This window comes from Acomys minous (genome assembly GCF_964271855.1).
Source record: "Acomys minous genome assembly, chromosome: 7".
In the NCBI taxonomy this organism is placed as follows: domain Eukaryota; kingdom Metazoa; phylum Chordata; class Mammalia; order Rodentia; family Muridae; genus Acomys; species Acomys minous.
This window is the reverse complement of record NC_140488.1, coordinates 47,895,653-47,908,407: the sequence shown is the minus strand read 5'-3', so window position 1 is coordinate 47,908,407 and position 12,755 is coordinate 47,895,653. Positions and strand designations below refer to the sequence as shown.

Sequence of the window (12,755 nt, the reverse complement as noted above, 5' to 3'; positions counted from 1 at the left end):
ACTTCCTTACCATAGTGATCTGTTTTCATCCTTCCAAATACATTTTTAGCATTTTGGATCTTCCTGTTTTAGAATCTGTTCCAACATTTACTCTAAAAATGGTATACATATCACCATGCTTTTCATGGGATCGCTTGTCCCTTTTCTATACTCCCCTAAGTAACATATTTATTTTAAAAAGAACTTTCTGTAACCACCAAATACTGCATTTTTTTTTGCCAATGGTTATAAGAACATAGCTAATGAAGTTCTTTTTTATTTTGCAGTACTAAGTAATCCAGTGTACCTTGTGAATCTAGGGTCTCTTGTGTGTCAGGCATATGCCCTACATCTGAGCTATATCACCAGTTATTTTGTTTTTGTTTTTGAGACAAGGTGTTATGATATTTAGGGGACCTAAACTCCCCCCTGTAACCCAGAGGCAGGCTTTAAATTTGAATTCCCCTTGACTCTGCCTCCCAAGTATCTGACATTGCATCCTTGTGCCAAGAAGCCCAAATACAGTTTCTTTATAACAAAATGTTACCACTAAGTACAGTAAAACCCAATATAGTGTGGTAATAACTACAAGATGGGAAAATATATTCGGGCATCTTCAATTTTTAATTTTAATGTGAAAAATACATTTACTAACAACAACAGTGGGAAGCAGGTGGTAGATATTTTTCCTTTTTTATTATTTTTCTTTTTTACATATACATTTATATTATTACACATAAATAAATAAACTACATACAGCAAGAAGAATCATGAAACAATAGTGTTTTGGCTAGTTGTATTTGGCAACCTTGAAAAAAACATCTTTTCTATCTTGGTGCTTCTAAAATTCTGAATGTAAATCAATATGTATTATATCTCATCATTTTCAACTTAAAACATCTATCTAGACCTAAAAACATCTTAACGCCTAAACAACTAAGCTTAATTGTAAAACTAAACTGCCTGGTCTTCACCCCCATCAGAGACTTGAGAAGGAATAAAATTAATTATCTGAGTAGACAGGAGGTATAGGATAGCAGCTTCCCAAATGAGAACGTGACAGAGACAGTTTGCTGCCTGAATAGTCACCCAAAACTCTCTATAATGTTGTAGCATCATCTTCAGCCTTCTGGCTGAATATATCTGACAGACATATTTGTGAGGTGGGATCTATTAGGGACTTGCTTACCCTGTCTTGGCAGAGTTTGGCCATTGACTCTGCCTACATCCAAGCTTGCCATTTTAAGGCATAATTCTGTCTGTGGCTGAAATGAGGACATTTTGCCCAGTGGCTTGTTTGCCACATTTGAAGTCATCTCCATAAGGAGGTTCTTTGATGCTCATCTTCTTCTTTGAGGTAGGCTGGGTGTTGCCAGGAGTTAACCTGTCTTGTTGTCAATTAATCTTTAGAACAATAAAACATCTTTAAGTGCCATGTTCTGTAGGTCTCTGAGGCTTTTAAGACCTTATCTATTTTACCTTATCTTTCTATAGAATTATATCTATCTGTTAAAACTAGGATGTATATTCTTGTAATAAAAATAGACTAGTAATTTACATGACCATGATTTGATCAACTAACAATTAACTTGTATAACTTATTTATCCTATGCAGCCTGCAATAGCACTTTCAAAGCATTGGAAGTAAACCTTGTATTATAGTTGAGTTATATGGGAACAATACTTCATATTAGAGTAGAAATATATATATATATATATATATATATATATATATATATATAGTGTGTGTGTGTATAAAGAATAATCTTAAATTTGAATTCTATAACAATGTATCAAAATTAAACTTATTTTTCATAAATATACAAAATTCTACACCAGTGAATTTAAAAAACCTTGTGAGTAACAATTAAGGCATTAAGTTGAGAAGTAGATTCAATAACCTACTTTTTGTCCTATCATCCCTCTATATTTCTATATTTCCCCTTCTTTATTTTCAACTCCTATCTCCAAACCTAAGAAAGAAAGATAAAGGAAAAGAGAGACATCCCTGAGCCCAACCTTGTCTTCTCTATGAATAAGACCAATAATAACTTATAACCAACTCCCAATGAAAATAAACATCTATAGCCCAAGAAAGCAACCCAAAACATATCCAACCCCCTTTAATGGAAATGGGATGTCATTCTCTTAAGGTCTCTTCAGGCTGATTTGGGAAGAATAATACCTTTGTAGGGTCCCAAATAAAATTGGGGAAAATGGTTAAACAAGCTAGGGAATAGCATTTGTGGTCCAGTTTCTAAATGTTGAGATATTCCACGCTTAAATAAAGTCCTGTGTGGGACAATATGAATTGCTGGATCAATTGGGATTGCTTTCTTTGAAGCTGTCCTGTTCTGATGAGAAACCAAAACTGAAGTGCCTGGGGCTGGAACATGAAGGACGCAGGATGTCAGTGTCCAGCATGCTGAGAGGAATGAATCTGTCAGGTCTGATCCAGTGTTAGTGTCAGGTTCTTTTGTTCTGAAAACATATAATTTCTCACAAGCATTATACAGTCCTAAAATTATAGGTGTATGAGGTATGCATGATGCACAGAACAATTAAGGCTGCTCTTTGCATGAGCAGAAGAAAGACATCTGTAAATCTTCATTCATGCCATATGAAGAATGGCATCTAACAATAAGTCACAGGCATTCTGTAACTAACAAGAAGCATTGTCTGTGCATAGACAATCATGTCTCAGCCAGTCTCAGAGCTATTCCCATGTAGTGTGGTTAGCAATATAAATTACTTGATTGTTCTGCAGTTTGAATTCTGTGTTTTTTAAAGAAGTTTTACTATTTAGCTCATGCTGGTCCTAAATTCAACTTTCTAAATGCTAGGATTTCAAGCATGCATAACTATACCTGGTTGAGCTTAATATCTTGAAGGTTAAGAATAATTGATATTTCTTTCACCTTTCATTTCTAGTAATCCTCTCACCAACTGACTAAGAAGGCATCACCTTCTTAAGTTAAAAAATAAGTCTAGCAAGATTATATAATTACATAAGATGAATCATCCATTGAATGTCAGGACTGGATTTGAGCTGGGTAAGACATGTCTCTACAATACTGTGAATACACTATAAGTGAGCTGTGTTTTTTAAGTATTCAATACTGAGAACTTCACTCCAACAAAAAAGGTAAAATGAGTTTTACAAGTCAGAAAACCATGTGTTTATAGTCTGAGTCAGTTTAACTAAATCCTGGTACTGTGAATGGGAAAATACCTTGGACACAGGTATCTATGACCTTGAAAAGTTTGGGGTTATTTTTGGCTTAGTTTTTTCACTCAGCTGCTCTAGTGTTCAGTGTCCTTGTGTACAAAATAGAGAGGGGTGGGGCAGGGGGTGGGGCAGCTGGGCGCTTTCTATATGCCTTTTGGTTCTGACAGTCTGGGCTCTAATGTCTGTGACAGAAAACCAGCAAGTCTGTATTGTCCCCTTGTGGGTGAAAGCTGAAGTTACTCTCACCCTGTTTGTATGAATTCAAAGCAATCTGTTTATTACAGCAAAACTAATCCAATTCAAACAGCTGCTGGATACTCTGCAGTAAAGCATCTAGACAGAAGAGTTTTTGATACAGTCCGTGCTTTTTATTATGTTGACAAGAATTGGGACCCACAGACATTCTAAGGAATAATAGTGATTACAGTCTCAAATGAGATCCAGAGCAAAGAAGAAACCAAGTTTGCATTTCTCTAGTCCCCACCCATCACAGTTTTCTATTTTATCAGAACATAAGCATTTCAATAATTTTAACATATTTGAAAAATACCATCAACAGAATTTAAAAGGGAGAAATATGGGACAGGAGTACAGAAAGGCAGGGATGTGGATACTACCTCAAGACCCAGCTATACCATTCCTGGGCATACACGCAAAAGATGCTCCAAAAGACAACAAGGATATTTGCTCAACTATGTTCATAGCTGCTTTATTTGTAATAGCCAGAATCTGGAAACAGTGAAGAATGAGTAAAGAAACTGTGGTACATTTATGCAATGCAATACTATTCAGCTATTAAAAACAAGGATATCTTGAAATCTGCAGGCAAATGGATGGAACTAGAAATGATCATCCTGAGTGAGGTAACCCAGACCCAGAAAGACACACATGACATGTTCTTACTTATAAGTGGATATTAGCCCAACATAGATGTCCCTTGAGAGACTTCACCCAGTGCATGATCGGGACAGATACTGGGTCTTGCAGCTGGACTCTGGGCTACCAGTTGTATGGAAGAGTTGGGGGATGGAAGGACTTGGGGGGTGTCAGAAGCCTCACAAGGAGACCATCAAGGCTGGCAGATCTAGACCCGGGTGAGGGGTCTGCATAAATTGATGCACCAACCAAGAACATTACAAGCAGAGAACCTAGATCCCTTGTTCACATGTGGCTGATGGACAGCTCATCCTTGATGTGGGGAAGTAGGTGGGGAGAGCTGGGGACTGCCTCGGACAGGAACTCTGGTGCCAGAGATTTGATCACTATTCCTTGGTGGTGAGGTCCTGCGGGAACACAGAGGAAGGGGATGCAGGCTATCAGATGAGACCTGATAGGCTGTGGTCAGACAGTGGTGAAGGAGGGCCCCTTCTGTTGGAGGCCTAGACGAGGGAAACAGGGCGGAAGAGGGAGGGAGGGTGGGAACGTGAAGTTACAAGTGAGGGGATAATATTCGAGATGTAACGTGAAAATTATAATCAAATAAAACTGAAAAATAAACACAAAGAATAAATTAAAAAATCAAAAGGTTAAAACCCACAAGATAAAAATGAATTCCTAGAATTCTTTAACAAACAAAAACGAGAGTTGGATCTCAGAGACAGGATTATTTGCCCAGTAGGCACAGGCATGGATTCTTTCCCCAGCACAACAACACAATGAAGTACGGCAGAAACAAAAACAATGTCCCACACCCCCCAAAAAGCTAATCAGCACAATGGTCCATTTACTTAAGAAAAATAAAAATGATCAATATATATCTTTGAAGCTATGGCTCTCAGATAATAGATGCAACTGCAAACACGAGTTTTTACTTTCATTGGCTGAAGTGGATGTGGTTAGAGAGGACGATGTGTGTGGGTATTTGAGAAAATCACTCTCTTATTATACTAATGTTGATATAACTTGGGACAACTTTTTAATGGGCTATTTGTCATTATATATTAAAAGGCATAAAATATTCATAGTCTTTGATGTAGAAGTGTTGCTTATAAGAAACAAGCACAGATATGAAATGAGCTTATTTGTAGCAACCTCTTCTTCCCCCTTTATTTTATAAAGGGACACAATCTCATTACAAATATTACAGTGCATTCTTCAATAGAAAATTATGCAAAGTTAAATACATTCCCTAGAAGAAAGAACATGACTTATGGAAATACTCACTGTGTATTAAGTGAAAAAGATTGCACAGTGTGTGTACAGTATTAATCCAGTTTTCCCTTTATATAAATATATTAAAAGCCCACACAACAAAGATAAATCTGCTTATCTTAGAATAACATTATTAGATTCAAATATTATTTTATCCTGCCTGTCTATTCACTTGATTTTCAGGCTTTTCTGCCATAGACACATAAGTCTGCCCCCTCCCCCAATAAATACAGACAGGCTTCAACATGTACACTAGCGGCACTCTTTCCTACCCAGAACAATAGAAAAAGAGAAAATGTAAAGCTACCAACACACGTTCATCTATCAGCAGGCTGTTAAGCCATATATTACATGACAAATGTGCTCTTTTTAAGGCATCCAGGAACAATGTACTAGACAATAGAAGATCTGAGCCTGTCTCTTGCTTCATTGCCTATGCACCATAGGAAGTCATGATTCAAATTATTTCTGTAATCAATGTTGCTATTGCTCAATTGAATTATTTCTTTTATTAGGCACCATTTCCAATTTCTTTTTTTTTTTTTTTTTTTTGGTTTTTCGAGACAGGGTTTCTCTGTGTAGCCTTGACTGTCCTGGACTCACTTTGTAGACCAGGCTGGCCTCGAACTCACAGCGATCCACCTGCCTCTGCCTCCCGAGTGCTGGGATTAAAGGCGTGCGCCACCACGCCCGGCTTCCAATTTCTTTTTATCAGCCAATTCAGAATAAACAGCAAAGCTTGGCAGTCAGGTTAAAATTCAGGATCCTGGGATGAGACTCATTACACATTTATCAATTGTTGACAGGGCATGAGAGGAATTGACAGATTACCTAAACACACACACACACACACACACACACACACACACACACACACACACACGTCACACACACAAAGCAAACTGTTTAAAAAAGCATGTGTATGTGGCTGAATCATAATGCTCTGTGTTCCCTTAGAGCAGGCAAAAAGATTTATGAAGATGCAGTTTACTGCTGCAGTTCCTGTATGACTCAAGATGACAACTTCTCATCTCCAGCTATGGAGATGCTTATCTCACAGGGAAAACACTAAGTAACCACTCTGTAAGTATGTAAGGGGGAAAAAAAAGCTTTACTCCCAAATCATTACAACCATCACTAGCAGCTAAATAAAAGGCAGGGCACTGATCATCAGTGTGGGTAGGCATATCATTATTGAATAGTATTTAGCTTTTAGATTTAGTGTATTTTTCCTTTTTATTAAATATTTTTTATTTTTTACATATATTACACATATACACAATAAACTACCTACAGCAAGAAGAACCATGAAACAATCAGAAATTATATAACTATTACATTCATAGTGTTTTGGCTATTTGTATTTGGCAGCCTTGAAGAAAACATCTTTCCTATCTTGGTGGTCTAAAATTCTGTATCTATCATATTAACTTAAAACATCTATCTAGACCTGAAACTAAGCTTAATTGAAAAACTAAACTATCTTGTCTTCAACCTCATCAGGGACTTGAGAAGGAATAAATTTGATTACCTGAGTAAATAGGAAGTGCAGGTTAGCAGCTTTCCAAATGAGAATATGACAGAGACGGTTTGCTACCCAAAACTCCTTAGAATGACTCTTTTGCTCCCTACACAATAAGAAGATGCCATTTGTAAAGGAGACATCTGACAGACACCGAATCTGCCAGAACCTTGATCTTAGATTCTCTAGCCTTCAGAACTGTGAGAAACAAAATTCTGTTGTTTGTAAACCACCCACCTTATGGTAATTTGTTGTAGCAGTCTGGACTATGACAGCACATCAGTTTATCTGCCCTGAGCCAAAGTATAAGAAAACTCTCTCTGTGTGACAAATCCTGTGTCTCCATAGCAAGGAAGGAAAGATTTGAGATGACTATCGAGATCGCTGGCACTGAACATAAACTGTTGCAGGACTGCTTTAAGTAATTAAAATGAAACAGAGATGCCAGTCTCAATTCCCATCATGAAAGTATTCAAACAGTTGCATCAATTTCTTGAAGTGTTTTTTATATTCAATTTTAAGATATAACAAAAACTATGTTTTGCATACCCTCCATTTTCTGGAGAAGCCTCAGCTACTGTCTCCAAATTGGGAATCCATGTGATGTCATAAGACATCAAGAGAAGATGTTTCTGTAAGTGATTATTGGGGCAGAAAAAAATAGCAGCTATATAGTTTTCTACTTTGAAAATATTAATTCTGGATGATAAAAATGAGCCCCTTCCCCTCTTTTTGTTCAGTGATAGGAATCAGTTCTAAGGCCTCAGCATGTTACAAGCCCTCTGCCATGGAAAATTTCTTTTTTAAGGTGACTAGAAATTCATGACATTTAGTCATCTCAAAATCATATCATTGTAGAATTTAGAATATTATAAGTATGATATACTAATTCTGGAGTAAGAAAAAAGAATATATTTGTCTCCCCAAAGGTCTAATAAACAAAAGGATGTGAAATAGATGAGATGCTAAATCTGTAGCAGACGGAATCAATGTGATGCGTATGAGGTGTGTGATGCGTATGAGGTGTGTGATGCGTATGAGGTGTGTGATGCGTATGAGGTGTGTGATGCGTATGAGGTGTGTGATGGGTATGAGGTGTGTGATGCGTATGAGGTGTGTGATGCGTATGAGGTGTGTGATGGGTATGAGGTGTGTGATGGGTATGAGGTGTGTGATGCGTATGAGGTGTGTGATGCGTATGAGGTGTGTGATGCGTATGAGGTGTGTGATGGGTATGAGGTGTGTGATGTGTATGAGGTGTGTGATGCGTATGAGGTGTGTGATGCTTGCATCCATAATTGAAGTGTCGCTGGACCAGCAAGATGGCTCTCAGCTGGAAATGCACTTGTCACCAAAGCCTAATAATCTGAGTTTGAAAAGGGTCCTCTGATCTCTTCGCACCTACCCTGGTGCATAAACAAACAAATAAATAAATAAATAAAATGCCACCATTATAGATATATTCATGCCTTTTGATGCTCAGTGTAACATTGAGGGCCAAAATCTGGGTATAAAGAGAATAGAACATTTTTGTATATTAAAAAAACTATCATTTCTGTTCTGATCTGTTTTTCTATATTCTCATATTTGTATAATGTCTAGGCAAATTATCAGCCAAGAAAATAAGAAGAATGTATATATGCTGGTCATATTTTATAATAGTTGAACATTTTTAAAATATGGTTAAAATAAAGTAGAATATTAAGATCTATATTCTGGTTCCAGCACTTTCCAGGCATTACAGAGGGAACTAAAATAAAATAAAAGGAATATCCAACTTTCAACCTTTTGAGTTTGTTTCTCAATCACCACTGCACGATAAATAGGGACAGCCACTTGGAGTATTACATAGAAAATAACCCAGAGACCACATCCAGTACTGTCTGCGAAAGGGACTTGACTGACCAGTATAAAGGGGAGAAATAAAACCCCACAGACATTATATGTTGGTTATTCAAAATGCACTTTTTTATTCACTTTGACACAGACAATTTTTTAAACAACTGGAACAAAATATCTTATACACAGTTTTTGAGTTTTTAGCAGCACCTGCAACAAGAGGATTGTGGAATACCTCAGGATAAAGTAGAGATGGCTGAGGCAGGCACAAATACACCTGAAATCCATCAATCCACTGAAGACATATGGAATCTGAGGCCCCCTGAAAGCCAATACATGACAATAACTAAATACATATTTATATGATGCTTTAATGGACTATTGAAAAACAGTATGCCTCTAATTAGAAATACATTATTCCAAAATTCTAGTGTTCATTATAAAACACCTATTGAAAATATTTCACTGCACATTCTAGATACACCGTCAATTTCTAAATGCATATGCACAGTTCCTGGTACCACAGATGTCAATTTTTGGTGTTTTTTTTTAAACCTTACTAAAACTATGTCAGTATCCTCTGATTTTTACTCGCTAGAATACCACTGTTTTGTAACTTGCTGTTAAGTGCTTGATATTGTGAAGTAGTTTGGTAGGGGAAAAAAAGTGTATGACTAAGAAGAAAGGGGCTTCAGTTTACCTGCCAATAAAATTAACACTTGCCTCGATGGACAGGATGCCTATGAATTGAATCCTCGTGGGCTATTATTTTTACTCAAATGACCACATGCCACTCTACAAAGACAAATACTTTTTTGTGAGCTGATGGCGATCTTTATGAAGGCCTGAGATCTACAAATAGAAACTATTATAAGCAGAGTGCAAGTAGAAAGAGAAGGCCCCAGGTCTCATGCACTTAAAAAATAATTACCATTTATTAGTTCTGACATACAGATTTTTCACTCTAACATGATTGTAGCAAAATGACTGTAGAACGTTGAAACCAGTGTGGCTGGCTATAGGCATAGGCGGGATAGGAACCAATATTTAAGAGCTGTGGGGTCCCAGTTCTGGCTTTGTCTTTTGGCATCTAAATTAACTGGACAATAGGGTCAGGACTATACAATAATTGGAAATATTGACTAAGTCTGGGTTGAAATAGTGTCCTCCTCTTGTCTATGTGGCCAAAAGTACCAGAGTTCTTAAAGCACATAAGGTCCCACATGTAAGGCTAATTCCATGTGTGGCTACAATGGAGAATTCTAGGCTGTATTCCTGTGAATGCTCCCATCCCATCCCAGGCCTAATTCTCTTTGGGGGGGGCTCATCTAACTGTCATTGGTTCACATTTTTATCACACAGATGAAAATCTATGCAGGTCAACCAATAAAAACCAGATGGCACACCACACTCATAATACGGTATATAATTGGCAGCCATGGTATTCAAAAATTGCCAAACCATTTTTGTTTTGAACACGGTATCTTTGGGATATTTTTAAATAGTAGTTGTTGCTAAAGGCTAATCCCAGAATGGCTTGAGGATTTATTAAGGCCCTCTTTATAGTCTTAACTATTATTTTCATAGGAATCCAACCAGAACATGGCACTGACATAGTTTGTAAATTCAGAACTAAAGCCTAAAGGAACCTTATACCAACATGTAGCCAGTACAGTAATTCTTTTTACGGCATTTTAACAGATGGTCATCCAGGGACGACTGTTGCTGGGAGGGAGCGCACTGTTAAGGCAGTCTATTCCATGTTTGAACGCATCTAATTATGAGAAACTCATCCTAACACAAAGTTAAAAATATCTGCTCTTTTGTCAGTTTTACTGTCCTAGTTTGGCCAGCTGAACAGTCGGTGAGAATCCCAAGGATCAATCAGATCCTTCCTCTACACGAACAGCTGAGTTAGGGAACCTGTGAGAAAAGCCCGTCACTCTCCAATCTTTCCCGAAGCCTTCTGCACGAGCCAGCATGGTGACCCATAGGACCGTCTAAATTGTAGGCAGAGAGCACTGCACCCGAAGCCACATACTAAGCAGCATTGCTAAATTGATAAGTTGTCAAGGAAGCAACATCTCTATGCAGCAGCAGTAGATGTATGAAGGAGAAAAGCAGGCCAACTATGGATCTACAAAGGTGGTTGGCACACGGAAGCGTAATCCAGTCACTGATGTCCTGTGGCTCAAACACATGGGTTAGAATCAACCTCCAGTGTCATCAGAGCAACTCTTATTGAAATGATTTTTTTTTAAGTTCACGTGAGAGTAAACCATATGTCAGAATTTGAACATGTCAGTGTGTATTCTTCTACAGCTACATTCTGAATCATCCCCACCCTTTTTCTAGTTCATGTTTAGGCATCCTTGCTTCCAGTATGATTTTTGCCGCAATACATCTCAGATTCTTATTTTTCCCTTTGGTAGAAATGTCAAAAAACTGCTTGGCAAGAGTCTGGTGATAGCATTTGCTAGCTGGTTAATGGAACACTTTAAGCTTGTTCACTCCTTCATGCGACTGGGTTCTAGGTTTAAACTGTGACTTAAAATACTTAAATCTCTCAGGACTAAAACTTTCTGAAAGGTCCTGAGACACACAAGAAGGGAGGATAGCAGAAATCACACAAATACACTTGGCTCAATAAAGCTTTTTTTAAAAAACTGCTCTACAACTTCAATTTGAAAGGTTCTGTTTCAAAACAGAACCTTATCTTTTACCTTCATGTAGTGTGTGTGTGTGTGTGTGTGTGTGTGTGTGTGTGTGTGTGTGCACGCACATACTATCATAGAGGGCACAGTAGTTTCAAAAACAGAACCTTATCTTTTCTTTTATCTTCATGTGGTGTGGTGGTGGTGGTGGTGGTGGTGGTGGTGGTGTGTGTGTGTGTGTGTGTGTGTGTGTCTGTGTGTGTCTGTGTGTGTCTGTGTGTGTCTGTGTGTGTCTGTGTGTGTGCATACTATCACAGAGGGCACAATAGTTTGATGCTATGGACTGACCAACATAGTGCACACTTTTGAAAAGTGTCCCTACCTCTAACAGCATGAAGAACTTGCTTTGGAGCCACTGTTCAAATCAATGGTGTGACCTAACATGCAATGTTCCAGCTGTTCCTCAACAGCTAATACCTGCCTAACAGCTTCTTCAAAGGCCACTGTCACATTAGTATCATCTTTGGCACTTGTTTCTAGATAAGGGTAGTTTCCATTCTCCATGCACCAGGCTTGGGCCTCCTCAGTCATCACTTGTCTATCCTCTTTGTCTACCTTGTTACCCAGAACCACAAAGGGGAAGTGCTCTGGGTCCTTTACATCTGCATAGTAGATGAATTCTTTCTGCCAGTTACCAAGGTTCTCAAAACTCTGCCGGTCATCCACACTGAAGGTCAGCAGGCAGCAGTCTGCTCCCCTGTAAAATGGTGTTCTAAGGCTCTTGAAACGTTCCTGCCCAGCCGTGTCCCAGATCTGAAGGGTCACAAAGCGTCCATCTACCTCCAGATCTCGATTTAAGAACTCTACCCCTATAGTGTGAAAAGCCTGCGAGTCGAACTTGTTGGTTACATAGCGGTTCATAAGTGAGCTTTTCCCAACTCCACCATCACCCAAGAGAATGACCTTTAAGAGAAGGGATTTCCCACTCATCGTTGCAGCACCAAACAGGGAGAAGAAGTTTGCAAACAAAAGAACCTGAAAATACATGAAAAGGTAGGAAGGAAAATCATTAAAACCTGAAGCGAATCACCTTCATAGCAAAGTTTCTTGAATTATGAGGCCCCTGATAATGAGCTTACATGATCATTACTTGATTTAAAGCATGGAAAGAATAAAAACTCTTTTAGTAAAAAGAGGGAAACTGGTCTTGTTTTCCAAGGAGGCTTCTTACCTGGGCAAGCAAAGGCTGAATGCCATGAGTAAACCAACTAGCACATGGCTCCACAATTTGGTCAGTTCCGACACTATTCTAGGTGAGAGCCTAGAACAGGCGTGCCGCGCAGATGGATGACCATATTAGCTTCCAGTTTGGACACAAACC

The 12,755-nt window shown here is 38.3% G+C and overlaps 1 protein-coding gene across 2 annotated transcripts in view; it reads right to left on the bottom strand.

The window, feature by feature from the left end:
• Nucleotides 1-8,820: 8,820 nt before the first annotated feature.
• RAB9B (RAB9B, member RAS oncogene family) overlaps nt 8,821-12,755 on the bottom strand; it is a 53,476-nt gene continuing 49,541 nt past the window's right edge. For both annotated transcript variants that reach the window (XM_084790558.1, XM_084790557.1), the window contains exon 3: nt 8,821-12,409. In XM_084790558.1, the coding sequence (XP_084646684.1) occupies nt 11,759-12,364 (606 nt within the window). In that variant the 5' untranslated portion in view covers nt 12,365-12,409 and the 3' untranslated portion in view covers nt 8,821-11,758. The remainder of the gene's footprint in view (nt 12,410-12,755) is intronic.